Below are 26,502 nucleotides of genomic sequence, written 5' to 3'. Positions count from 1 at the left end.
TTTGTGTCATCAGTGAGAGATAAAGCTCACGGTGGACTCTTGTGTCTCACACAAACCACAAGCTTGGACACTTTTGGAATAGCATAGGAGGCATCAGACGAAGATATGGGTCTTTGTGCCCAGACTGGAGATCCGAATCTATTTTCTACAACCCTGGTTCTTCTTCTTATTCTTCTGGCCTCCATCCACGTGGGAGCCAACGACCAGCCGCAGCAAGGCAGGAAGAGACACTACTACATAGCTGCTGTGGACATAGACTGGAACTACCAGGGCAATGAAACACACAGGTATGCCATTTTTATTTGACTTTATTTGATGTTTTATTGTGATGCCTATTTGGAGCGGCCAGAGGGGATAGAGAATAAGAGGAAAGGAGACAGAGCGGGGAGTGTGGGGGCAAGTAATGATTTTTGGTTCCTTGAGTAGCTGCTCAAAATGGACCCAGCACGATCAGGAAGAACAATGCCATTTCTCCCAGCCAATAAGCTAAAAACAGCTATGTAATTAATTCTAATTAACTGTTGTAAAAAGCCTGGTTTAGCATCTTATGATTGTCTGTGATAAAAACATTACACTCTGTCCTGATGTGGCTGGCTTTGTTGAATGTCAGTGTTAGAGTTGCTACTGTTTCCAGATCTTTTGTTGATATAACATGAAGACAACATGGCTTTTTATTTCCCAACTGAGACAATTATATATATATTTTTTATACTATTCCTTCAGATTTTTGCCTACGTACAAGAAAGTGGTTTTCCGGGAATACGAGAAAGACTTCACAAAGGAAAAGATTCATCCACCCTGGTTAGGTAAACACGTCGTTTTAAACAACTAAACTCTTTACAGTACTGGGAAATAATGGTACATGTGCTGACATTCAAGCATTCATGCCATTCGGTGTCCATTTTTTTCCTGCTTCAGTTTTGTTTAGTTTGCTAAATCATCGACGTTTCCAAAACAATCTCACCATCATTCATATAACAATAATTGAGTCATCTTGTTTTTGGACAGGAAAGCTAGTGTTCTTCCCCAATCTGAACACTTTTTCTTAGAAATATTGGATCTTTTTTCTCAAGGGAAAAAATCATAGCACTAATTCCAAGCATCCTATCAGATTAGCCGATACTGCTCTTTGCCACTAGGGGGTGTATTTATGTGCTATCTGGAGATATACTGTAATACGGTCCTCAATTGTTTTTTCTTTCTATGGCGTTTATTAGCATTTACTCATATTTTCTAAGGCTAAGTATGTTAAAGCATAAAAATACTGGACGACTTTCAAGTTTTTTTAATTTCATATCATTTTTTCCCATTGGAAATACTGTAATGGAAATAGGGAGTAATCTGTACCAGGGTCATACGGTCGCTTGTATTAAAGGCAAGGTTTAATATAACAATCACTATTACTAATAGCCATACTAGTCATACAAGTGTAAAAATAAGTTGCATAATAAAACACATTTTTTTGTTTACATAAAAAACATTTTAAACAATGTATAAAAAAATAAAAATACCTTTTCTTTTATTTAAAAAGTGTATAATAAAACAAATTACAAATAAAATAATATACATTTAATAAAGAATATTTTGACCACTGGATAATGAATAATTACCCAAATAAAACTAAAATAAAGTAAAACTACGCACTGTTGGAATTAATTATCTTTTTCTGTCAAAAAAACACATTTGCAATACGTAAGCTGTGTTTGACTTTTGAGATTAATTTCTGATGATTTTGGGGCATTCGACATAGAATAGATATAGCGAGAACATTTAAATTCAAGTTAGACAACAAATTCATAAAATAAGAAATGCCATGCCATATTTAGTCAGCACTCATTTTCCGGTGGGTTCAAATGAACGATATTTCCATGAGTGGCATGAGTGGATACTGAGTCAGCAACAATCCCACAAGAAAAAAACAGTAGAGAGTTGTGTTCCGTGTAGCCATTTTGTTTTTCCAATGCCTGCAGGTATACTTGGACCGACACTGAGGGGCGAGGAGGGCGACATCATTGTGGTCACTTTCAGAAACATGGCGACACAACCGTGCAGCCTCCACCCACACGGCATCGCTTACGGAAAACAGTCCGAGGGTGAGTTCCGGTTGAGTTTACTACTTCATTCGTCATTCCCCATCCTGCAGCCTAAACTGGGGTGAACCACAATGACGTATGTGTGTGCTGTGGTCATGTCGCAGCCAGCCTGATGTTGGTGGTTCCAAATAGCAGGCTGGATTGATCAGCACAACAAACAAGGTTGTTTGTCTTGTTCTAAAATATTAACTAGCACCGGCAGATGATTAAACTACGCGGTACTGAAGTCCAACATGATGCGGCAGCCTTAGACAAGTTTGTTTACTGTGGATTCAGGAAATGACTGTAATTGAACGCCAGTCTCCTGGAGTCAGCGGATGTGCGGTCTACAAAAGCAAATAACCAACGGGGTCTCTAATTAGAACATTTGTTGCATTAACTCCACAAGATGACATGTGGCTGCATTTGAAGTGGTCAGCATCCAGCAGCTTTATCTACCTCTGCATGTGCTTTAAAATGTTGCTTATGTCACTCAGATGTCGGCGTGAAAGTCATGTGCGTTACACTTGCCGCGCTGTACTTATCAGCGCTATTAATGCTGGCCAAGCAGGTTGCTCCTTACTGCTATTACAACATTGGTTTTGTAGCTGCCGTGTTCTGCAGTACAAATACTTTTTAATAAAAAACGTTGGTCACTTTTTTTTTTTTTATAAATTGGAAAGAGGTTGTTGTGAAAAGCCACTATAACAACATATTGTTTTGCTCTAACAATGATTTGGAGTCCATGAGAAACTGGGATGGAAAATAGAATTCTCTTTCACCACATTCACTTATTAAAATGCTGCGGCTGCTATCGTGTGGCGTTAAACATCAGGAAGTTGCCTATAGCCACAACTGTTAATGCCAATGTTTGCTGATTCTGTGCTGGTTAGCGACCTGGCGATTATTTGTATGATTATTTGTATGTACTCACCCAGTGGGTAATTGATTAGAAGCGTTAATTGGGGAATTTACGTTAATATTTATTTCACCTTTGAGCTTAGCTACATCTATACGTGGTGCTAAGGTTCTTGCTGTCGAAGAAGGATAGAGCTTGAGAGCTGACAAGGAACACGAACAGAGTGACTTGGCCTCAACTGTCATACATCAAAATCAGTAGTGTTCTTTCTTTCGTGGTAGGAAAATAATTACCAAAACTACACGGTACAGATTTGACCTTTTCCCACCATTTAAAATAGCTATTTAACGTTGGTGGGATGAAGACAAAGCTGGCTGTCATTTGCTTATTTGGAAAGAAATCAGACAGTCAGGGGTTCTATGTCATTGCCCAAAACATGCAGGATTCTTGTACTGACGGGGCGTAGGCTGAGCAGTGGAGAACTGTGTGCTGCATCTTTGTTGTTTTGTTGCAGGAGCGCACTACTTCGACAACACATCCCAAAGAGAAAAGGAGGACGACGTGGTGAAGCCCAACAGCGAGCATGTGTACACCTGGGAGGTGACGCCAGAAGTCTCACCCAAACCCGATGACCCCACCTGCCTCACCTACTCGTACATCTCCCATCAAAACGTGGTTGAGGACTTCAACGCGGGCCTTGTCGGCACTTTGCTGGTTTGCAAGCGTGGTAAGCAGACTTCTCATTGAAGGGAAAATGACATGGACAAAAGACTGTCTTGTATTTCAATGGTGGCCTTCCTCGCAGGAAGCTTGGATGAGACTGGGATGCAGTCCGGCGTAAACCAAGAGTTGGTCTTCCTCTTTGGGGTCTTTGATGAGAGACAGAGCATCCATAAGCCGTCTTATATCTATGACGACAACACCTCAAACCGCCACGTCCATTATACCATAAATGGCTACACGAAGGGAGCGCTACCTGGTAAGTCCGCTGTGACGTCACTAGAATGCGGCATAAAGATGTCACTCCAGCGCCCCCGTGTGGCTGCATCAGCACGCTTTCATGCCAGAGGTCGTTAGTTGGCGGGAAACTATGACTGCAATGACATCTGCCTACTAAAATAGTGTAACAGTCACTCTTGGACAGTATGTCAACACACCTGTAACTCGTGGTAAAACTGTAACTGGCATTAAGGTGTCCCTGGAGCCTGTTTCTGAGCACCAACTGTGAGAAAAATGTATCATTTCCCTCACTTTGTTGCCCCACTTTTCAGAGACGAGGCGCTCAAACGCTCGCTTTTCAAGTCTTTTCACGACTCATGAAGGAAAAACCTCCTTCCTCATGGACATGACACTGCCTCTGACCCGCCCCTAACTAGATGAGGTCACCCCCGTAAACCCGCCACTTTAGGAAATACGGCATCTTAAAATGCAGCCTGGAGCTCTTCCAACTATCTATCAGTCAACTGCAGACATGGGAGCTGTAGGTTCTGTAAGTTTGATCATTTTGGCTTTCCTCAGCAAACAGGCTAACTTGGCATGATGTTGTTGTTACAATGTGAGTGTAATGTTAGCACTGTAGCTCACATACCAGAGCTATGCTACCGTTAACGTTTGTATCTTCTTGTCCCCGTTCTTAATGTTACGTTGTTGCATGTGATATACGACACCTATTTCGTGGGACAAGTGCCGAGTTACAGTGTATACGTTAAAAGTAGATAAATTACACAATAGCGCTCCTTGGAGACACACTCTGTCGGACGCAGCTCATTAGCATTAAAGCTACAGAGACACATAACAGCCTGTTCCAAGGAGGGTTGACTGAAATCACTTTTAAGCTGTTTAAACTCCAGCGTCAAGGCTAGATTTTGGACAACACCACTTCCCATACACTATAGGTGAAAAATACTGTAAGATGGGATCTTTAAATATACAGTAAAGGTGTGAAAGATATATGAGCGATCGTGTTTATGGCATTCCAAAGTCTTTTGTACGGCTTGAAAGGTGAAGTAGCCTCCGTTTCCTTTGCAGGTTTGAGCATGTGTGCGTATTCCTCTGTAAGCCTGCACTTGCTGGGCATGAGCTCTGAGCCTGAGCTGTTCTCGGTGCACATGAACGGGCAGGTTCTGCAGCACATGGGCCACAAAGTGTCGTCACTGGGCCTCATCAGTGGCTCCTCTGCCACCGCCAGCATGGTACCCGTGCACACTGGGCGTTGGATGTTGTCGTCGCACGTGCTCAAGCACATAGAAGGTAAGTGCATCCAGTCAACCGTTACAACCATTATTTAAACAATCAGTCAAAGTTAGTTTAAGTAATGAGGAGGGCGGGGGATAACATCGGCAGTGGGCATGCACGCTTTCGTGGACGTGAAGAAGTGTGAGGCTTTCAAAGCACCCCGGCGTGAGATAACCAGGCAGCAAAGGCATGACAGCAGGGAATGGAAATACTATATCGCAGCTGAGGAAGTTTTCTGGGACTATGCACCTGAAATGCCAGACCACATTGATGAGTAAGACATTTACAGAAACATTCCATTAAAAATAAACCAATACACATTTCATAAAATACAAATTTCATAGATGCAGAGGTTCCTGTACTCTGGATTGTAAATCTCTTGATATTCCTCCTGTAGGAGCTACAAGTCCCAGTACCTGCAGCAGTCATCAACGCGCATCGGTGGGAAATACAAGAAGGCGGTGTACACGCTGTACAACAACGAGTCCTTCACGGAGCGTATAGAGAGCAAACAGAAGAAAAGTGAGCTCGGGATCTTGGGTCCAGTGATCAGAGCGCAAATTCGAGATGTCATCACGGTGAGACCAAACTCCCGACAAAGAATATGACGGAAAGCAAATCAGTGGAGGGTTTGGGTTATGGGAAGATCCGACAAGGAAATCATACCAACTCCTCATACTTTTCCCTCCCTGGTGACGTTTGTTGGGTCCAGTGTGAACTCACTAACTGAACTCAGACCAAATGAACTGTTCCAAATGAAATCTGATTAGATTGTGGTGACAAAACGCCCTGGCCTGGCCCAACCATTAACCATTGATTTTACATCTTTGGGGTATCTCTTGGAAACACAAAGTGTAGGAGCCACACTTGTGTTTGGTCTTGTTTTCTACCTGGAATGCGGTGTACATGGACAAGTGATATGTCACATAGACGGACATTTGCACCGATGACTGTGGGAGGCACTATGGGTGTGGTGTCTGGTTATTAGGAAGTGCACTCACTTGTGCAGGGAGTGCCTGGATCATGGTGGCAGGGTGAGCTGGGAAGCAAACTTTCTGTTGATTGTCCTCATTTTGATCATCATTTTTAAGTTATAAATATGAGAGATCTACACTGGATGTATCTTGCACAGATTGAAATCCAAAAATTGAAGTAAATGCACTTTTCCCTGGCAGAGTAAATCTGTTGAGCACGTGACGGCATTTAGATCTACAATTCCATCTTCCTTAAAGGCTGGACAGGACGGGGGGGGGAAGTCTCAAGTAAAGATGTCCACGTCCAATTCAAGTCTCATGTCAAAACAAGACAGGTCGAGTCAAGTCTGAAGTCACAGGCTTGAAATTTTCGAGTGCTTACAAGTCATAAGCACTGTTTAGTCACTCCGAAATAAAGTCATTTTAACAATGTAATACTCTATTGAATCTGACAACTAAAATGAATGCATTTTGAAGTGCTTTATTTTTTAAATAAAATAAGACCAGTGTGAAAATAAATAAATGAATGTACGTTTTGTAAGCATAAAAGGAGTAAAAAGTAAAAGAGTACAATAAAGATTACAATTGTTCATTGTGACACGTCATCAGTATACATCCCATGTTTTAGCCTGACGATTTCTTTTTTTGCATGTTTGAACATATAAGCGTGACAAATCAAACAAATGTAAATATTAGTCAATGCCACCACAACTCAACACAAAATGCAGTTTTTAAATGAAACGTTTTATTAATAAGGAAGAAAAATAATCCACACCTAGATGGCCCTGTGTGAAAAAGTAAACCTAATAACTGGTTGGGCCACCCTTAGCAGTAACAACTGCAATCAAGTGTTTGCAATAACTTGCAATGAGTCTCTTGCAACGCTGTGTCCATCCATCCATTTTCTATACCGCTTCATCCTCATCCTCGGGGGCATGCTGGAGTCTATCCCAGCTGACTTCGGGCGACAGGCGGGGTACACCCTGGACTGGTCGCCAGCCAATCGCAGGGCACATAAAGACAAACAACCATTCACACTCACATCTATGGACAATTTAGAGTCGCCAATTAACCTCACCTGCAAGTTTTTTGGGAATGTGGGAGGAAGCCGGAGTGCCCGGAGAAAACCCACGCACACACGGGGAGAACATGCAAACTCCACACAGAAATGCCCAGGGGAGAATCAAACCCAGGTCATCCCGATCTCCAGGCTGTTACTGTATTGGCCAACATGCTAACCACTAGACCACCGTGCGGCCCACTTGTCTTTGCAGAATTGTTGTAATTCAGCCACATTGGAGGGTTTTCAAGGTCATGTCACAGCATCTCATTCGGATTCAGGTCAGGGCTTTGCCTAGGCCACTCCTCCAAAGTCTTCATTTTGTTTTTCTTCAGCCATTCAGAGGTTGACTTGCTGGTGTGTTTTGGATCATTGTCCTAATGCAGAACCCAAGTTGGTTTCAGCTTCAGGACACAAACAGATGGCCAGACATTCTCCCTCAGAATTTTTTGGTAGACGGCAAAATCCATGGTTCTATTTATCACAGCAAGTCTTCCAGGTCCTGAAGCAATAAAACAGCTCCGGACCATCACACTACTACCACCATATTTTACTGTATGATGCTTTTTTTTCTGAAATGCATCATTACTTTTACGCCAGATGTAATTGGACACACACCTTCCAAAAAGTTAAACTTTTGTCTCGTCAGATCACAAAGTATTTTCCCAAAGGTCTTGGGGATTATCAAGATGTTTTATAAAATTGAGACGAGCCTTCATGTTATTTTTATTTAGCGGTAGTTTTGGTCTTGGAACTCTGCCATACAGGCCGTTTTTGCCCACTGTCTTTGTTATGGTAGAGTCATGAACAGACCTTAACTGAAGCAAGTGAGGTCTGCAATTCTCTGGATTTTGTTGTGGGGTCTTTTGTGACCTCTTGGACGAATTGTTGCTGTGCTCTTGGGGAAATTTTTTTTGGCGGGCCACTCCTGGGAAGGTTCACCACTGTTGGCCATTGAGGATGATGGCGCTCACTGTGGTCCCAAAACTTTAGAACCGGTTTTATAACCATTTCCAGACTGATAGCTCTCTATTAATCTCAGGTAAGTTGAAAAATTGCATTTTGTGTTCAGTTGTGTTGTCATTGACTAATATTTAAATTTGTTTGATGATCTGAAACATTTAAGTATGACAAACATGCAAAAAAATAAAAAATTAGGAAGCGGGCAAACACTTTTTCGCACCACTGTATCTACTGAAACATTTATACTATAAAGCAAGGATACTTTTACATGCATGAGCTCACTAAAACTATCCTTTGCTAGGTTGTGTTTAAGAACATGGCCTCGAGGCCGTACAGCATCTATCCACATGGACTGACTATTGAAAAGTCAGAGGAGGGGGTGAACTACCCAGAAGGAGGTACAGTGTCTCTCTTCTCTCCATACACAACATGAAACTCTGGAAACTGTAAGTACAGCTCTGTGTGGTTACCAGGCAACCATTCACACGCTGTCCAGCCGGGCGAAACGCACACGTATGTGTGGCGGGTGGTGGAAGAGGATGAGCCTCTAAAGAGAGACCCCAGATGTCTTACGAGGTTGTACCACAGTGCCGTCGACACGCCACGAGACATCGCCTCAGGTCTGATTGGACCCCTCCTCATCTGCAAGAGTCAGTCACTCAATGTCAGGAATGTGCAGGTAAAACCAAATTGTCTTGGCCCCTGCTTTCTAGTCTTTGTCCAAAAATGTTAAAGTATATGCCACATGTACAGTCTAATTCGTTTTCTGTAAGCACCATGTGGTGCCCAGTGATCAAACCCAGATCTAGTCATGTTCTTGAATTAACTTTATTATTGAATTAACTGGTGACTTACCCAGTGTCTGTGAGATAGTATGTACAAATTGATGACTGGTGTCGACAGGTAAAAGCAGACAAAGAGCAGCAAGCCATGTTCGCCGTGTTCGATGAAAACAAGAGCTGGTATCTGGATGACAACATTCGGGGGTTTTGTGATCCATCCCAAGTCAACAAGGCGGACCCTGGCTTTTACAAGTCCAATGTCATGCACAGTGCGTCAGGCAGTAATCTAACTGGGTGGTGTATGCTGTTACTAATGACTAATGCTCATGATAATTCTCCCAACAGCGATAAATGGCTACGTGTACGAGAGTGGGCCACTCTTGGGCTTCTGCAATGGCGACGTCGCAAAGTGGCACGTGTCTAGCGTTGGAGCGCAGGACTACATTCAGACAGCAACAGCCTACGGGCACACATTTGAACTGAACAAGCGCAAGGAAGACATCCTTAGCCTCTTTCCCATGACTGGAGAGACCATTACGATGAACATGGAAAACATTGGTCTGTCAGTTGTTTCAATAAATCTCTGTTAATATGGAGACTACATCCAACTTACTGCGTGTCTTTACGACCAGGTGTCTGGCTTCTGGCGACGCTGAATTCCCATGAGACAACAAAAGGAATGCGCATAAAGTTCCAGGATGTTGAGTGCTTCCGTGACCACTACTATGAGTATGACTACGACGAGCCAGAAAAAAAGTTTGATTTGTTGAAGCCTCCAAGCTTGGATGAAATCAAGAAGAAGGAGGAGGAGAAGGAGAAGCAGAGGCTCAAACCGTCAAACACCGTTGAGACTGATCTTGACACTGAGATGTTCGCAAACGAATTAGGCCTCAGGTCGCTGAAGAAACAACTCAAAGACTCAGTGGAGAGCATTGAGAAACTGGACTTGTCTTTCTTGGACTATGATGCCGTTGACGTGTTTAACAAAAATGTCAGGCAAGCTACTTCGGTGACTAAAAGCACAAAAGCTACAATCGATTATAGTCCTAGTCTTGATAACAAAACCAAGACCAATCAAACAGCACTTTACAACACTACGGCATCGTTAAATTACGGGAACAGATCCACAGAGGCTACTAATCTACCTTTAGATGTAAAAGCCAATTTGCAAGCTGGAAGGCTAAATGTAACCTTAACAGGTGGAAATGAGGACGCAGAGGAGCAATTGACGCGAGGGGATGTGTTTGCCTTCTCTGAGGCTCGATCGCCTTCCATCCCGGATACACAGTCAAACCATTCATCATTGAATACAATTTCTCAGGATATTAGGAGCCTGGACATCCAGAACAGGGCCGTGTTTGGTGCCGTCCTGAAAGATAGTGAAAGTACCGTCAATGAGGATGGACCTCAGATGGACTCATATAAATTTCTGATTATCCCAGCTGATTTCATCCCGGAAAATGTCACTGTGAATTCAACCCAATCCAATTCATCAGGGAACACTACGTTTGAGACCTTTTTAAAACAGTCTAACAGCACGTCTTCCTCCTTCAACAATAGTCAGAACTCAGGTAATTTTTCACTTGCCGGCAGACTTCAGAGCAGCTTGGAGGAGTTAGATGGTTCTGAGAGCAGTGAGGAAGTGTTTATATACCTCAAACAAAACCACACCGAGGTGATTAAATCCAACTCTGTAAAGACAAAGAGTCACAACTGGACATACGACGGAACTCACCAAAACGTACCGATGCAAATTCCAGACCATATCATGAAGTATGTACAAAAACAAACAACACCAGCACCCAAAAGGACACCCAAGATACGGAGAGTCATATTCCGACAGAAGCCACAGAAGGGCTTTGGTATAAAAACGAGGAGGAAAAAGGAATATAACCCTCTAGTGACAAATGGTTTACCACTCTCTCCACGTGGATTTAACCCTAACATGATCCCACGAGGGTCACGACCAGTTTCACTGCAAGCTGTCCCGGAAGAGGAGGACCTTATGAACAAACCTGTGGTCATCGGTGTGCCACGACCTGATTTCAGCGACTATGAGCTTTATGTTCCGGGAGACGAGCCTGATCATTTAGCATTAGAAGATTTGAAAGCAGATGAATATGATTATGTGAACTACAAAGACCCCTACAGCAGTCATCTAGACATCCAGAATATTGACGATTTCAAGCAGTCAGGCCCGAATGTCAAGATGTACTTCATCTCTGCAGAGGAGGTTGAGTGGGACTACAGTGGCTCGGGACTGAAGTAAGCTTACAACTTAATTTAGTGTTTTAATTAAATTCTAAGTTGCAATCTGTTGCAGCAGGCGGCAAGAAAGACCTCAGCTAAGCAATCGGCACACAAAGTTCAAGAAGGTAGTGTTCCGAGGTTACATGGATGGGCTCTTCAGAATACCTGAAATTCGAGGCGAGAAGGAAGAGCATCTTGGTATCCTGGGGCCTGTCATCAAGGCAGAATATGGACAAAGCATCATGGTAAGCAGAGGATAAACACCATGCGCTGCTGATATTCTGAGTCCTTTAAAGATGTATTGTTCTCTACACAGGTAGTGTTCAGAAACAATGCCAATCGACCATTTTCCTTACACCCAAACGGGGTTTCCTATACCAAGTCGACAGAAGGTCTATCCTATGAGGATGCCTCCACGGCTTCATATAAAGGTGACAACGAGGTTCTCCCCAATACCACCTTCACATATATCTGGAAGGTCCCTCGAAAAGCTGACCATACTCAGGATGAGCCTCACTGTCGGACATGGACGTACTATTCCGGTGTTAATCCTGTGAGTACTTGGTATTCATTGGGTAAAAGAACATTTGAAGGATGTTTCTTAAAGTATTTCCTTTCAGGAAAAGGATATCCACTCCGGCTTGATTGGGCCTTTGCTAGTATGTCCAAAGGGCACCTTAAACAACATGACGGACATAAGCGAGTTTACACTGCTCTTCATGACCTTTGATGAGTCACAGAGCTGGTACTACGAGACAAATCGCGAGATCATGCAGCGCAAAAGCCGAAGGAGATTTCAGGACCCCAATGTCAAGGAGGACCTGAAGTTCCATTGTAATCAAAGCACACACACATGCGATCTACTGTTTTGAACATGAAATTGCATATAAAATGTAAGTGATAACATGATGAAATACTACTGTGTGATGTTTCCATAGCCATCAACGGCATCACACATAATCTCAAGGGCCTGAGGATGTACACCAAACAGCTCGTCCGCTGGCACCTTATCAACATGGGCTCTCCCACAGACTTCCAAAGCATCCACTTCCACGGACAGACGTTTCTTCACCAGCAGGCCACCAGCAACAGACATGGCGTCTTTCCACTGCTTCCTGGTAACATTTTCAAGCAAAGCGTGTGCGCCTTCAAGTTGAACGCTAACGTATTGTTTGCTGCATTCAGGAAGCTTTGCTACCTTGGAGATGTATCCGTCCAAGCCTGGCTTGTGGCAGCTAGAGACGGAAATTGGCGTCAACCAGCAGAGGGGGATGCAGACTCTCTTTTTAGTTCTCGATAATGGTACTACTAATCTCCCGATATGATGTTTTGTTTGAGCAAAAAGTGACATGGTTCTTGCGTGTGTTCTCCAAGACTGCTACCGCCCCCTGGGCCTCGAATCAGGCAGTGTGAAAGATGGACAGATCACAGCCAACATCACTCGAGGTAACTGTTGTTCCACATGTCTATAGACATAGACAGAAAGAAAGATCATGACCAATTCTCTCTCTTTGAAGGCTACTGGGAGCCACATCTTGCCCGATTGAACAATCAAGGCAAATACAATGCATGGAGCACAGACCAGAATAATAGCTTTATTCAGGTATCTCCAAAAGGATCCATGCGTCTTTCGTGTCTTGCATTCAAACTACTTACCGATGCTACCTTCTGGGTACAGGTGGACTTTCAGAGGCCGGTCGTGATAAGCCAGGTGGCCACACAAGGAGCCAAGCAGCTCTTCCAATCGCAGTTTGTGACCAATTACAGTATCTCCTACAGTAACGACCACAAAAGGTGGAGCCTTTATAAGGGCGACAGCAGATACCCAATGAAGGTTGGGAGGTCTTTAATCACTGACATTGCAGGAGAGCGCAAGTGTTGTCTTTAAACTGCTGTATCGCCAGGTGTTTCCTGGGAACCAGGAAGCCTACGAGACAAAGACAAACACCTTTTTCCCGCCTGTGATTGCAAGATTCATTAGGCTTCACCCACTCCAGTGGTACAACACGGCCACAGTCCGCATGGAGTATTACGGCTGCGAGTTGGACGGTAAGATCTGACAGTCACAAGGTTGAATTGAATGCAACATTTTTCTTTCTACATCATAAGGCTGCTCTGTACCTCTGGGGATGGAGAATGGACTGATCGAGGACTACCGCATCACAGCTAGCTCCACGTCCTCCAGCTGGTACCTGGGAGCCTGGTTGCCCTCGTATGCGCGCCTCAACAAGCAGGGCACTGTCAATGCATGGCAAGCTAAGGTAAAAGATGTCCAAAACCGCAACTGCAAATGGTGAAACCTGCTTGTCCCTGTTCCTGCAGTACAAAGACATGAAGCAGTGGCTTCAGGTAGAGCTGCCAGAGGTCAAGAAGATCACAGGCATCATCACGCAAGGAGCCAAGTCTCTGGGGAAGGAGATGTACGTCACCTTCTACTCGCTCCAGCATAGTGAGGACGGAATCTACTGGAACGACTACAACGAAGACGAGGACCGACCACCGAAGGTACGCTGCTCTCGAAACATGATGTTGAACATCTTTCCTCCTGGGATTCTAACCTGGATTTCTGATTCTTTGTCCGAAATCAGATCTTCCGCGGGAACAACAAAAACAATGAGCATGTGAAGAATTTCATCTACCCGCCCATTTTTTCCCGCTTCATCCGAATCATCCCCAGAAACTGGAAGGGGTCTATTACTATGCGCGTGGAGTTGTTGGGATGCGACTTTGAGTGACTCAAGCATATACACCTACAGGTCCCTTCATTAGGTACACCACCGCAATCAAATGCAGTTACAGTAAAAACGATAACTGAAACTGGCAGAATATTTGGAGCCCCAGTTAGGAAATACAACGATAATAAACATATGGACTGTGTCAAATTCACAATGTGTATGTTTGAAACTTGAGATGGGACGAAAATGGTCTTCAGTTTCAACTTATCCCACACTGTTGTGTTGAAAGCAATGATTGCCGCCCACCAAGTGTTATATACGTCACACCAGACGCTGGAGCCAATGTCATCAAAATTGTAATTGTTATGATTGCACATTTACCGTAATGGCTCACAGATGAATGAGAGATTTACTGTTACGGTCCTGTTGAGTAAATTTTTGCATTCAAAAGACAGTTAAGTTTGATTTGATTGTTTTGGTGAAGAGCTTTTACGGTACATGTATACATACGATTGGAGGATGTCCAGTGGGATACGTTGTGGTCATCTACGGCAAAGTATTTCTAGAGATCTATGTACAGGCCAAATTTTGAGTTAAAGTGTTTTTTGTTAAATTGGTGTCTTTTAGAAAGTGGCAAACAACTGTATGCTCTGCTGTCTTTAACGAGGTACTGCAAAAATGCTAGTCAAAAGATCCTCTATATGAGTCTGCTGTTTTTGTGAAAATACTGCTAAAACACTAGTCAAAGAGCCGTTATATGACGTGTTTTTTGCTTTTTGAAGGAACATCCATTCAACATAATATTAAAAAGAAAACAAAATGCACTTCAACTCATCATTTTGGGGTCAAGTATATGTCTCATGAGCTGTACGTATACAGTACATACGAGCAAAGATATGAGGATCAATTTTGCGTGTATCCATTAAAAATATATAAAAATGATAACATAATGTAAATTGTGATAATGACTGTTTAAAGATAGTATAAAGTGGTGCACAAGTGCTAAAGGAGAAAGTATGACTTTTTGAATGCTGACATTTTCTCACCAGGCCTTGAAGATGTCACTTTTGGCACCTCCACCAAGGCCACATGCTTCGTTACTGCGGCATCCGAGAACCACCAACAGTACCGTGCAGATGCAAACACATTTGTTTATCTATTTGCTGATGGCGTTCAAGTGAGCGCCGCAGGTGTGAAAGTCTCAGCATGGAATTTGCGACGTGAGCATTAATGAGCCTCACTTAGACTGTTGATGTAGGTCAAATAATTTGGGATGCTACGATCAGGTTTTTATGCTGCCGATACCAATAATCCACGAGTGAAATGGGCTGATACCGATCACACCGATTTAGTGTAGATTTTTAAATAAAAAAACATTTTCATAGCTTATTTCAACCCACACAAATCGAATGTGGTTGTTTTACCACCACATTAACAAATGCTGGTATCAACAATTAGTGTTCACACACTATTGCAGGTGCCGTCGTCGTGGGGGGGCTCCCTGGTTCCCGTGACCGCTGGGCTATATGGTATGAAAGAGGAACAATAAAATTTCGACAAAACCATATTTGACTTACTTTTTCAAAATCACTGGTGAAACGCGTCATGCGTTTTGGCTAATTAGCCCAACCGGCCGATCACATCGCCAGTGCGAAAACTCACCACACCATGCCTCGTGCCCGCCCCCCGAATGCCGCACTAACATAAAGCTTTTTAAGGCGTGCTTTGTAGGGTCCAAAAGTTATATCACTCTCACAATCACAGGAAGTCCCACACTGTAGACATGCTTGTTTTGACTTTGTTAAGGGAAAGTGGGCGGGAGATGGTCGCCATAGGCTGGCTGCCGCAATGGGGGCGGAGCTGATCGACGAAGGGGATCTGCGTTTAAAAGCAAGTATCGGCATATGCAGATACCATGCTTTTTCACGGAAATCGGCTGATACGGATCGGAGCACCACTACAAATAAAGTAAATAAATGATATGTAGCTATGGGTCCATCTGAAACTCCCATCACTCTAGTTCCGAAATTCCCAAAGTGGGGTGCGCCAATTGTAATAGAGTGTACGTGAAAATTAGCGCCTAAAAATCTCAATTACGAGTGTTCCTGAACGCCTCACGGCGCAAAGGCCAAAGGAAAGCAGAAAGGAGACCGCACACGATGTTCATTGCTCTGTGTGCATCATATGAACAAATAAGTAAGTATGATGATTATTTTGTGCATTAATCGTGTTTAATCTCAAAGTTTTGATTTATCTTGGTGGTCCAATCGCTGCAAAAACATGTCACTGTGAGTAGAGCTTTATGGTTGGTTGTATGTATTTTTTTTTTTTTATTTCAGATACTGCTTTATCGTGATTGTTCAACTTTCCCCTTCAATTTGGCAATAAATTATGACACAGATTTAAACCATAGCCATCGTCAGTGGACAAAAAAAGCTCAAATTCAAACGAAGACTGTCAACATCAAACTGGAATAAAAGATATGTAGGATAATTACTGTACTTACCTATCAGTGCTCATGTGACACGTTAAAATACACATTTGACCCAGAATAACTTTAAAATTAGTCAACCAATTAACTATTTTCAGCATTTGTAAAAGATGATTACTTATCTTTTTATTAGTGCTCACGTGAAATGTTCACCAAAATGTGGCCATGCAAAATACGCAATTTTGAATGACTATAAAATGAATATCAATGAATTGTGTTCAATATTTCAAGTCAATTCATATCAAAAGATGTGTTTTTGAAGTGTGAAGTAGTAAGGGGTACATGGCTTCAGGTCAAATGTCTGCAGGGTTATGCCACGTAAAACGTTTGGGAACCACTGCTCTAGTTCAATTCTAATTAGCGGCACGAGCAACCTTCACCACCAGATGTCGTTCTAACTTAACCTATGACCGGGCCTCGATTGAGTTCCCGTGTCAGTCAGCAAGGTTTATAAGTTATTTTCATTCATATGTCAGAATAACAATAATAAATGTCACAATATTGAACATATTAATACAATTAATGTTAACAGTTTTCCACTTGAGTAAAATCAACTGAGGTTTGAGTACGCAGCTGCTTAGTTTATGTGTGCACGTGAATGGGCAGACATACTGTAATACGATGTGTAGTATGTAAATGAGCAAGGAAATGGTTACATTAAGAGTGTATGTGAATGGACAGACATGATATTATTATTTTATTTTATTATATTATTATTTTATTACATTATTTTTTTATGTGTGTGTGTGTGTGTGTGTAAACTGACAGACGTGTTTGTATGTGAATGGTTGACTGTGAATGAACAACCAGTTTACATTTTGTGCCTGTACCGTATGTCAGTAGACAGGCAGAATGAACAAAGATATTTACGTCATGTGTGTATTTGAATGGATGACTTTATGTTGTGTTTATGAACGGACAGACATGTTTACTTTGTGTTTATATGTGAACGGACAGGTGTTTATGTGAATGGACCGACAGATGTACACATTGTGTGTATGTGAATGGAATGACAGATTTAATTTGTGTGTGACAGACAAATGTTTATGTGAATGGACAGATTACTACATTGAGAGCGTTAGGGTGTATGTGGCATGTTTTTAAACCGTGTTTATTGTTATTATTATGAATGATCTCTGCCTGCATCAATGAGACCATAGAAATGGTGTCATTTTCTAATAATTAGCCAGGTAGTATTTATAGGGAGCAGGTTTTGGGGGTGCCAACACTTAACTGGCCCAAGATTCGCCACTGCCAGCCAACAATGATGAGCTTGTGTGTAAAATCCTAGTCTGCCTGGCGACAATTGGATGGATATAAATAAATAAGGTTTGGATCATTCTGACACATAAGTTGTTTACTAACACTTTTTTATGGGGAAGACGTCAGGGGCGTGTAACTTCAGCCCAGAGTGTAACACACACGCACACACACACACACACACACACACACACACAGAGTCTCCGCCCCCTCTCCTGCAGGGCTCTTTAAAAAGCTGCAGCACACACATTGAAGCGATGAGTTCAAGATCTTCAGGAGAGACGAGCACAGCAGGGCAGCGTGGGAACTAAACACACCCACTCAACGCGACAGCGACGCACGCTTTACACATCTGGACGGTAGTGGACGCTTCACTGGAACCATGAAGTCTCCCAAATTGGCGCCCCAAGGTAAATTCCTACATTTCACACCACTCTCACTTTGCGGCTGCTTCCTTATAGTAATATTCCACTGTTTGTATTTGTGTATGTGAACGGACAGACTTGATTTTATGTGCGTGAATAGACTGGCAGATGTTTACATGGTGTGTGTGTGTGTGTGTATGTAAATGGACAGACGGTTTCTTATATGTATGTGAATGGAACTAAATGTGTGTGCATGAATGAAAATGTGAATGGAGAGGTTTGCTGGTGTGTATGTGTATTGATTGACGGATGTTGGAATGTATGTGAACAGAAGGATATGTTTGTGTGTGTGAACAGACAGACAAGCGTGTGTGTATTTGAATGTATAGACAGATGTTTATGTGTTTGTGAATAGACAGACAGTCAGGCGCGTGTTTACGTGTGTATGTGAATGGACAGGGAGATGTTTAAATCGGGTGAGTTTGTACATTTTCAAATGACTCTCGGGGCTCACACGCACCCTCTTCCTCGTCCACGCAGCGAAGCTGGTGGATGTGGACGATCTGGACGAAGTGCTGTGCGAGTTCGATGCCGTCATCGAGGACTTCACGTCCCCGCTGGAGAAGCGCCACTTCCGCTACGACGAGCACCTGAGGACGGCGAAGAGGCGAAGCAGCGCCAGCGTCAGCGACAGCGGCATCAGCGACACTGAGAGTGAGTTGTCTGCTTTATTTTTCTATGACATATTGGATGACGCACTGATGTTTACTGGGGGTGAGTGTGTCAGTGAACACACACAGGAGCATACTTTATGTGCATGTGAAAGGACAAACAGATGTTTACATTATCTGTGTCTAATTAACAAAGATATTGACATTGTATGTATGTGACTGGACAAACAGTTGCGTATTTGTATGTGTGTATGGGAATGGACGGACAGATTTTTTTTGCGCGTATGTGAATGGACAAACATGTTTACATTATTTGTGTATGTGAATGGACAAACAGTTGTTTACTCTATGCGTACATGCGAATGGACTGACATATTTATATGTCTACTTTATTTATATGTGTATGTGAATGGACAAACATGTTTACATTATGTGTGTATGTGAATGGACAGACAGTTGTTTACTCTTTGTGTACATGCGAATAGACTGACATATCTATATGTCTACTTTATTTATATGTGTATGTGAATGGACAAACATGTTTACATTATGTGTGTATGTGAATGGACAGACAGTTGTTTACTCTTTGTGTACATGTGAATAGACTGACATATCTATATGTCTACTTTATTTATATGTGTATGTGAATGGACAAACATGTTTACATTATGTGTGTATGTGAATGGACAGACAGCTGTTTACTCTATGTGTACATGTGAATAGACTGACATATCGATATGTCTACTTGATATGTGTATGTGAATGGACAAACATTTTTACATTATGTGTATATGTGAATGGACAGACAGTTGTTTACTCTATGCGTACATGTGAATAGACTGACATATCTATATGTCTACTTGATATGTATATGTGAATGGACAAACATGTTTACATTATGTGTGTATGTGAATGGACAGACAGTTGTTTACTCTATGCGTACATGTGAATAGACTGATATATCTACTGTATATGTCTACTTGATATGTGTATGTGAATGGACAAACATGTCTACATTATGTGTTTATGTGAAAATATCAATGTATTGCATTGTGTGCATGTGATTGAACAAATGGCGCCAAAGCATGTGGGAATCAAAAAAACAAAAACTGAAAAATGGTAGTGTGTGTATACAAACAGGTTGCAAGTCTGCGCGTGTGTGTGTGTGTGTGTGTGTGTGAGAGAGAGCATAGTGCTAGTAGCAAGCTGTGATTAGGCGGAATGTGATGATTACACACTCTGCTGCTCCAGTGACACACATCAGAGAATGTGTGTGAGATGATTGACAGACCTTCGTTTACTTCATCTAACCCGATGTGTGTGTGTGTGTGTGTGTGTCAGGTGCAGATTCGCTGAACAGAAACAGCTTCAGCCTGAGCGACGAGAGGCTCCACTCACCCACCGCGCTGTCCCCGACACCCACCTCACCCTCGCTGATGTCACCAAAACGTAAGTGCTTTCGCATGCTTCGGCGGTTCATTCGAGCGCGCCGGAAAGCCAAAACTATCACTATCGGACCGATTTCACTGTGTTCTGGTTGAAAGTAAACAAAAAGCATGTCTGACCACCTCGCTAAGCTAGTATTTGTTTTGTTTAGCTCAATTTGCCATAGATGACATCATGTTGGCCTTCTTCAGACCGAAAACTAGTTTGAGGCTAAATAAACAGCTCCTCTGCTGGGTGCAGCAAGTACTGCACTCCATTTAGCCTCAACCGCTTCAATGCATATAATCACCAATTCCACACCATGGACCGTATTCGTAACAATATTCACGAAAAAACTGGATACAATCATAAGAAAAAAAATCTTCATATTATGAGGATAAAGTTATTATATTTAATGATAAAAATTCTATTTAAAAATTCAGCATATTCTGAAAATGCAATATTTCAAGCAAAAAATGTATAAAATCATGAGAATAGGGATATTTAAAAAAATTACACAAAACACGAAAAAAAAAAAATCTTTTTTTCAAGAAAAAAAGTCCAAATGCATCATTTTATGTGACTAATGCAATAAGATTACAAGAACATTTTAAGAGAATAAAGTCTATGAAAAGAAAGTGGTGATAGTTCCTGAAAAAAGTTATAATTTGAAAAGAAACATGGCGTAATATTGCAAGAATAAAGATGTTACTTTGTAAGAAAAAAAAACCAATGCATTGAAACTCCCGCTGTGTCTTTCTTGCAGCCAAACTGGGAGACACCAAAGAACTGGAGGACTTCATCGCAGACCTGGACAAGACTTTAGAGAGTAAGTGCTAACGTCACGGCGCTGCTTGTCATGTAGCATGCAGCACGGCCGTAGCAGAAAGGTGTACTGGTGTCTGCTTTGGCCTCTGACTGCGTTACTGCAGGCTAGTCAGTGTCACAACATGCACCAGCACATGAGGAATGTGCACCGCTACAGACTGCAACGTCTTGGACTCACACTGTGAAAATTGGCCCTGGAAGGAGGCTCTTCCCTCCACCGCCCTGCTCTGTTCCGTTTTTGAATGGCTCTTGTGCTACACTTTTAGAAAGCTCCACAATAGGGCAGGAAAACGCGGTAATATCATCAGAATAAAGTTATAATACACTGGGAATAAAAGTTTTACAAATAAAATTGCACAACATCACGAGAAAAAGCTGTAATGTGCTGTTAAGCGGCAATATTTCGAGAAAAAAGGTGCAATTCTACAAGAAAAAAAAGGTATTGCAATTACGGCAGTAAAGTGGTCATCTTTTGAGGAAAAAAGTTGCCATTTTGCAAGAAAAAAAGCTGTAATATTTTTGCAACAACGTGGTAACATCTAAAAAAAAAAAAAGATGGACTTTTAAGAGAATAAAGTCAGAATATTTAGAGACTAAGTCATAATATGACAATAAAATTGTAATATTTTGAGAAAAAGTTGCAATTTTAGAAAAGAAAAAATTCGTATTATTTTGACAAATGCAGTTACAATTAAAAATGAGATCTGGTTATTTGTCACCATCGCCATTAGCTCGGCTGTTAAAAAAACAACAACATTCAAATAAGGTGCAATTTCATGAGAATTATGAATTATAAATTATGAAGTCACAAAAAAAATCCTAAAGTTTAGAGTAGTACAAGCAAATGTGATCCATTAGGTGAAAACGTGAACGAAATCACGGGAGGCTGGCATGTTTATCGCAAAAGACGAGTCAGTAAACGTTTTCATCAGACAGCGATGGAGTCCAATCAGTCTGTCCTTTCCTGTCTCCTCGCAGGCATGTGACACCCCTGCAGCCATCTTGGATCGCAGCCATGAAAGAGAGAGAGGAGTCTCGAATCCACCCCACCCCAAACTCCGCCCTCCACCTGCCCCCTGCCTCAACCACGCCCGACGCTACCCTCCAACAGGATGCAGCTGGATGGCAAAGCAGCTGCGAGTTGGCTCCATGTCGTCTTGCAGTCTAGTCGGCGCTCGACTCGCTCCACGCCACCTGGCTACTGGCACCCAAAGGACTCGCATCCCAATTAGCTTTGGAGGGGGTCATGTGACTTTTACAAGAGACTGGACTGTTAGCTACACTGGAATATTACATTATTATAATATGATTATTTTATGATATTAATATTACTGTCACAAATCAGATCAGGTTACACTCCCTCGCAAAAAACGACAACAGGACGAGGCTTTTTTTTTTTGTTGCTTTGGTTTTTTGTAAAAAGAAATATATTTGTAATTTTATAGAGCTTCATATTGTAAATTTATATGTCATTTTTGTGAAATATACTGTATTTTTGTACCACATGTAAATAATTAATATTAAAAATGGTCATGTTACATTGGCTTCTAAAAGAATGGAGAAATAAATCTCTCTCTCTATACATATATATATATATATATATATATATATATATATACACATATATATATATATATATATATATATATATATATATATATATATATATATATATATATATATATATACATATATATATACATACTGTATATGTAAAGTAACATTATTACAGCTAATACCTGCCAGAGATAATATTAAAGAATGATTCTGTTAATGAAATGCTTCCTGGATCTTTTTTTTTTCCCAAAGACATTTTTGAAATTATTAAAAAATTGTAAAAAAGGTACTTTAATTTTAAAATGATTAGTTTCATTTTTAAATATTTAAATTTATATTTAAACCTAAACATCCCCCCCGACAAGTTTCTACAAACTGTATTCTTGAAAAGCAAGAATATCGATATGCAAGAATAAGATAAGATGATAAAGTTATAATTTTATGAGAAAAAAAAGTCTATAACTTGTAAGGTCAAGAGGAAAAAAAAAACAATATTTAACCCAAATAAAGGCTTACTGCATTGAAGAAAAAAACACAATAAAGTGATATTTCCAGAAAAAAAGTCATATTATTATGAGAACATAGTTACAGTAGGCCGCATGGTGGTCTAGTGGTTAGCATGTTGGCCACACAGTCACAGTCTGGAGATCAGGAAGACCTGGTGTTCGAATCCCCGTTCTCCCCGTGCGTGCGTGGGATTTCCTCCGGTTCCAAAAACATGTTAGGTCAATTGGTGACTCTAAATTGTCCATAGGTGTGAATGTGAGGTTGAATGGTTGCCCTGCCATTGGCTGAAATCAGCTGGGATAGGCTCCAGCATACCCGCGACTCAAGTGAGGATAAGCGGCATAGGAGATGGATGGATGGATTTATTACATATTATAATTAAAAAAAACATTGTAATATGTATTATGAGAATAAATTATTAATAGATATTATGAGAAAAAAAATAAAGTCATAATATTTCCAGAAATAAGATGTAATATTGTGAGAATAAAGGCATATGATGACTTTTTAAACTTGTATTACTACTATAAGGTCATAATACTACAAGAATAAAGTTGTAATATCATGAAAACAAAGTGGTAATACAATGAAAATAAAGTAGTAATACTATGAGAATAACATGGTAAAGTAATGAGAGAAAAAAGTGAGCAAAGTCTAAATATTATGAGAACAAAATCTTAACCCTCTAAGAATAAAGTGGTAATGTTATGAGAAGAAAGGGGAGATGTTGTGATAATAAAGTGGTATTATTCTGCAAATATAGTGGCGATATTCTGAAAACAAAGCGGTGATATTGCCAGAATAAAGTGGTAATATTCTGAAAACAAAGCGGTGATATTGCCAGAATAAAGTGGTAATATTCTGAAAACAAAGCGGTGATATTGCCAGAATAAAGTGGTAATATTCTGAAAACAAAGCGGTGATATTGCCAGAATAAAGTGGTAATATTCTGCAAATGAAATGGCAATCTTATTTAAGCTTCAAGAAGAGACTCAACTGGTACTATTATGAGAATAAAGTGATCATAGATTGTTCAAAAACAGTCCCATGGCTTTAAACTAAAGAGCATGAACAATAAAAGCACTCTACTATACACTATGCTATACTACAGCAGCTGGTGAGCATTCATACTTTCATTTGCGTATCTCATGAATGATGGCCTCAACAATGCAGCCACTTATGTAACTCGGGTGGCAACAGGGTCTATTTGCAGTGGCGGAGGGACACGGCAGCAGGTGCGGCTGAAATAATCTTATGTCGGCTGCCCTGGTGGGGGTCAAAGTTCAGAAGGGATGTGCAGATAGGCTGCTATATTGGCTGCTGTAGTGCTGTACAAGTGCAGCAGGTGCTGACACACTTGGCAGCAATAAATGTCCACGCTATGACATCATCCATCCACCTTTTATCGCTGGACGCGTTCTTTATTTAATACCTCTAACCCCCTGAGCTTTATATGACGTTCATTTCCACTTCCACGGTGATGGCTTTACTTTTCTTCCAAGCACTGCCACCAGAAGAGGCTGCTTTATGCTTGGGAGACGTCAAGAAGTGCAAAACGTTAGCTTATAAGCGGTGTCATCCTTCCTCAGTGTAGCTGCACGCGAGCCACACAGAGTTCATCCGCCGCTCGCGCTCTGACGAGTTTTCGAGTCTCGTGTTTATGGACCAAAATTAAGTTGATCATTATTTTATGGGAGCGCCTTCATAACCATGAAATGTCGTAACACGGAACGTCGTAAACCAATGACCACCTTGCAAAAAAACAATGCTAAAATCATAGAATTATGAGACTAAAATAAGTATTAAAAAAAAGAATACAATTTTAAAAAGAATGAAAAAAAGTTGTAGCTAGAATAAGGAATAATGTTGCTTTATTTAGATTATTTTTATTTGGTATCATATTTCATATAATATAGGGTGAACAATGTTTCACCAGAAAAAAATATAAAGTTAAATAAAGTTGTAATATTACACATCACATATTGGAGTTAAGTTACCATATAAAATCTTAGGAGAATTAAATTGTATAATTAGACAAAACAAAGTTTTCATGAAGCAAGAATACTAATCCTGTAGGTGCCAATGTGTCCCGATACTTTTGGCCAAACAGACAACACACAAGAGGCAGTAGCAACTCTTCACAGTCTGCTGCCCCGATGGCAGGAAGCTGGCATGGACACGTCCGTGTCTGTGTTATTTCTTCTACACTCTTGGCACACAAGGACGTTTTTGTTTCCGGCTGTCCAACTGACTTTCACTGTCCACCCGTCACATACGCTGCGTTTGTTTGGGACTATGGAGGACTTAAGTGTCCATTTTGGACATGAGCTTCCAGGTAAATTCAAGCAGCGACTGTATGGCATTGGGCGGAACAGAAATAAGGAAGTACTGTAGTTATTTCTGCGTAGAAGATCCAGCGTGAAAGACCGCATGGGGAAGGCTGATGAGTCACACGGCTTTCCAAATCACAAGATTCACTTGTTGTTTTTTTTTTTTTTTCATTGTAACCGTGGAAATCGCGATCACTCACCAAGGAGGTCATCAAGCACAAAACACTGTTAAAAAGGCTCTGTATCAGGGGCGTCGAAACTTTTTACAGCGAGGGCTGCATACAAAAAAATGAACAAATGCAGAGGGGGCTGGGCCAAATTAGAGCAAAATCTAATAATATATCGAGTTAATTTTATTTTTACAATAGGTCGAGGGCCGATAAAAAAGAAGCCACGAGCTAAAAACGGCCCCGGGGTCGCACATCGGGCATCCTAGCTCTACATGAAGACGGTAAGAGAAAGTGAAGCAATTCCCAGACAGTGATTGGGCTTCTGACCAATAGGAAGTGACTCATCTCGAGTCTAAGGTGACTAACAGCTAACATTGACATCTGGTAGCAAACAGGAAGTAGATGAAGGGTCAGCTGCCTACTGTTGATGGTAGCACTATGGTGGTGATGATGACGATGGTGGCGATGTAGGCACTCCCTCAGGAATGAGGTCAGAGATCTCTGCAGCAGACAGATGCTTCACACCCTCACTCAGAGGAGGAGCCTGTTCGGCCTCTGGGAAGTCTCGACAATGTGTGGGTGGGTCAAGACGATTTACTGCTGGCCTCAGTAGGGACAAGTCAGCAGCAGCAGGTGTTGGAAGCTTCTAGAAATACAGAACATTTCAGCACAAGATGAACTTGATCTTCTTCAGAAAGGCAATATTTTTATACACGAGTTGGGCTTTCCAACATGAACACTCGCATCCTTCAACATTGTTGGGAAGTACGCCAACCTTGGATTGCGGGAATAATTGGGGATGCACGAATGGTTCTGTTCAAAATGACTTTCAAACAGAAGGTCGTACAGGGATGAAACCATGTTTGATTGCAATTATTTTAAGGTCTTTCTCACCGCCCCCCTCCCATCCATCAACAATGTTGTACCCAAGTACCCCAACCCAGGGTTATGGAGTTGTTGGTATTCCACGGATTGCTCTTTTGACTTTTGAATGGCAGGTTGTACAGGGATGAAAACAGTACAACTAC

General features: G+C 41.5%; 2 protein-coding genes across 3 annotated transcripts; both read left to right on the top strand.

The window, feature by feature from the left end:
• On the top strand, positions 1-14,690 carry f5 (coagulation factor V). Of its 2 annotated transcripts, none has more exons than XM_054786993.1 (25): positions 1-287; positions 724-806; positions 1,971-2,093; positions 3,446-3,658; positions 3,737-3,910; positions 4,960-5,181; positions 5,275-5,440; positions 5,564-5,744; positions 8,465-8,561; positions 8,637-8,842; positions 9,067-9,214; positions 9,291-9,503; positions 9,578-11,210; positions 11,272-11,440; positions 11,512-11,748; positions 11,816-12,029; positions 12,134-12,313; positions 12,381-12,497; positions 12,570-12,641; positions 12,713-12,798; positions 12,874-13,029; positions 13,100-13,244; positions 13,305-13,456; positions 13,518-13,700; positions 13,784-14,690. In XM_054786993.1, the coding sequence occupies exons 1-25, from the start codon at positions 106-108 to the stop codon at positions 13,928-13,930; spliced, it is 5,499 nt and encodes a 1,832-aa protein (XP_054642968.1). In that variant the 5' UTR covers positions 1-105; the 3' UTR covers positions 13,931-14,690. The 2 variants fall into 2 exon arrangements, with proteins under 2 accessions (XP_054642968.1, XP_054642967.1); XM_054786992.1 differs by having other exon boundaries at positions 11,269-11,440.
• Positions 14,691-17,866: 3,176 nt separating this feature from the next.
• Positions 17,867-22,510, top strand: rgcc (regulator of cell cycle). The gene is made up of 5 exons (XM_054786995.1): positions 17,867-18,031; positions 18,527-18,700; positions 19,999-20,106; positions 20,849-20,911; positions 21,889-22,510. Exons 1-5 carry the CDS (start codon positions 18,004-18,006, stop codon positions 21,894-21,896), a joined length of 381 nt encoding a protein of 126 aa, XP_054642970.1. The 5' UTR covers positions 17,867-18,003; the 3' UTR covers positions 21,897-22,510.
• Positions 22,511-26,502: the final 3,992 nt, after the last annotated feature.

This window comes from Dunckerocampus dactyliophorus, chromosome 9 (assembly GCF_027744805.1).
Source record: "Dunckerocampus dactyliophorus isolate RoL2022-P2 chromosome 9, RoL_Ddac_1.1, whole genome shotgun sequence".
NCBI classification, from domain to species: domain Eukaryota; kingdom Metazoa; phylum Chordata; class Actinopteri; order Syngnathiformes; family Syngnathidae; genus Dunckerocampus; species Dunckerocampus dactyliophorus.
The sequence above is the reverse complement of the archived record's forward strand: the minus strand, read 5'-3'. Positions and strand labels throughout refer to the sequence as shown.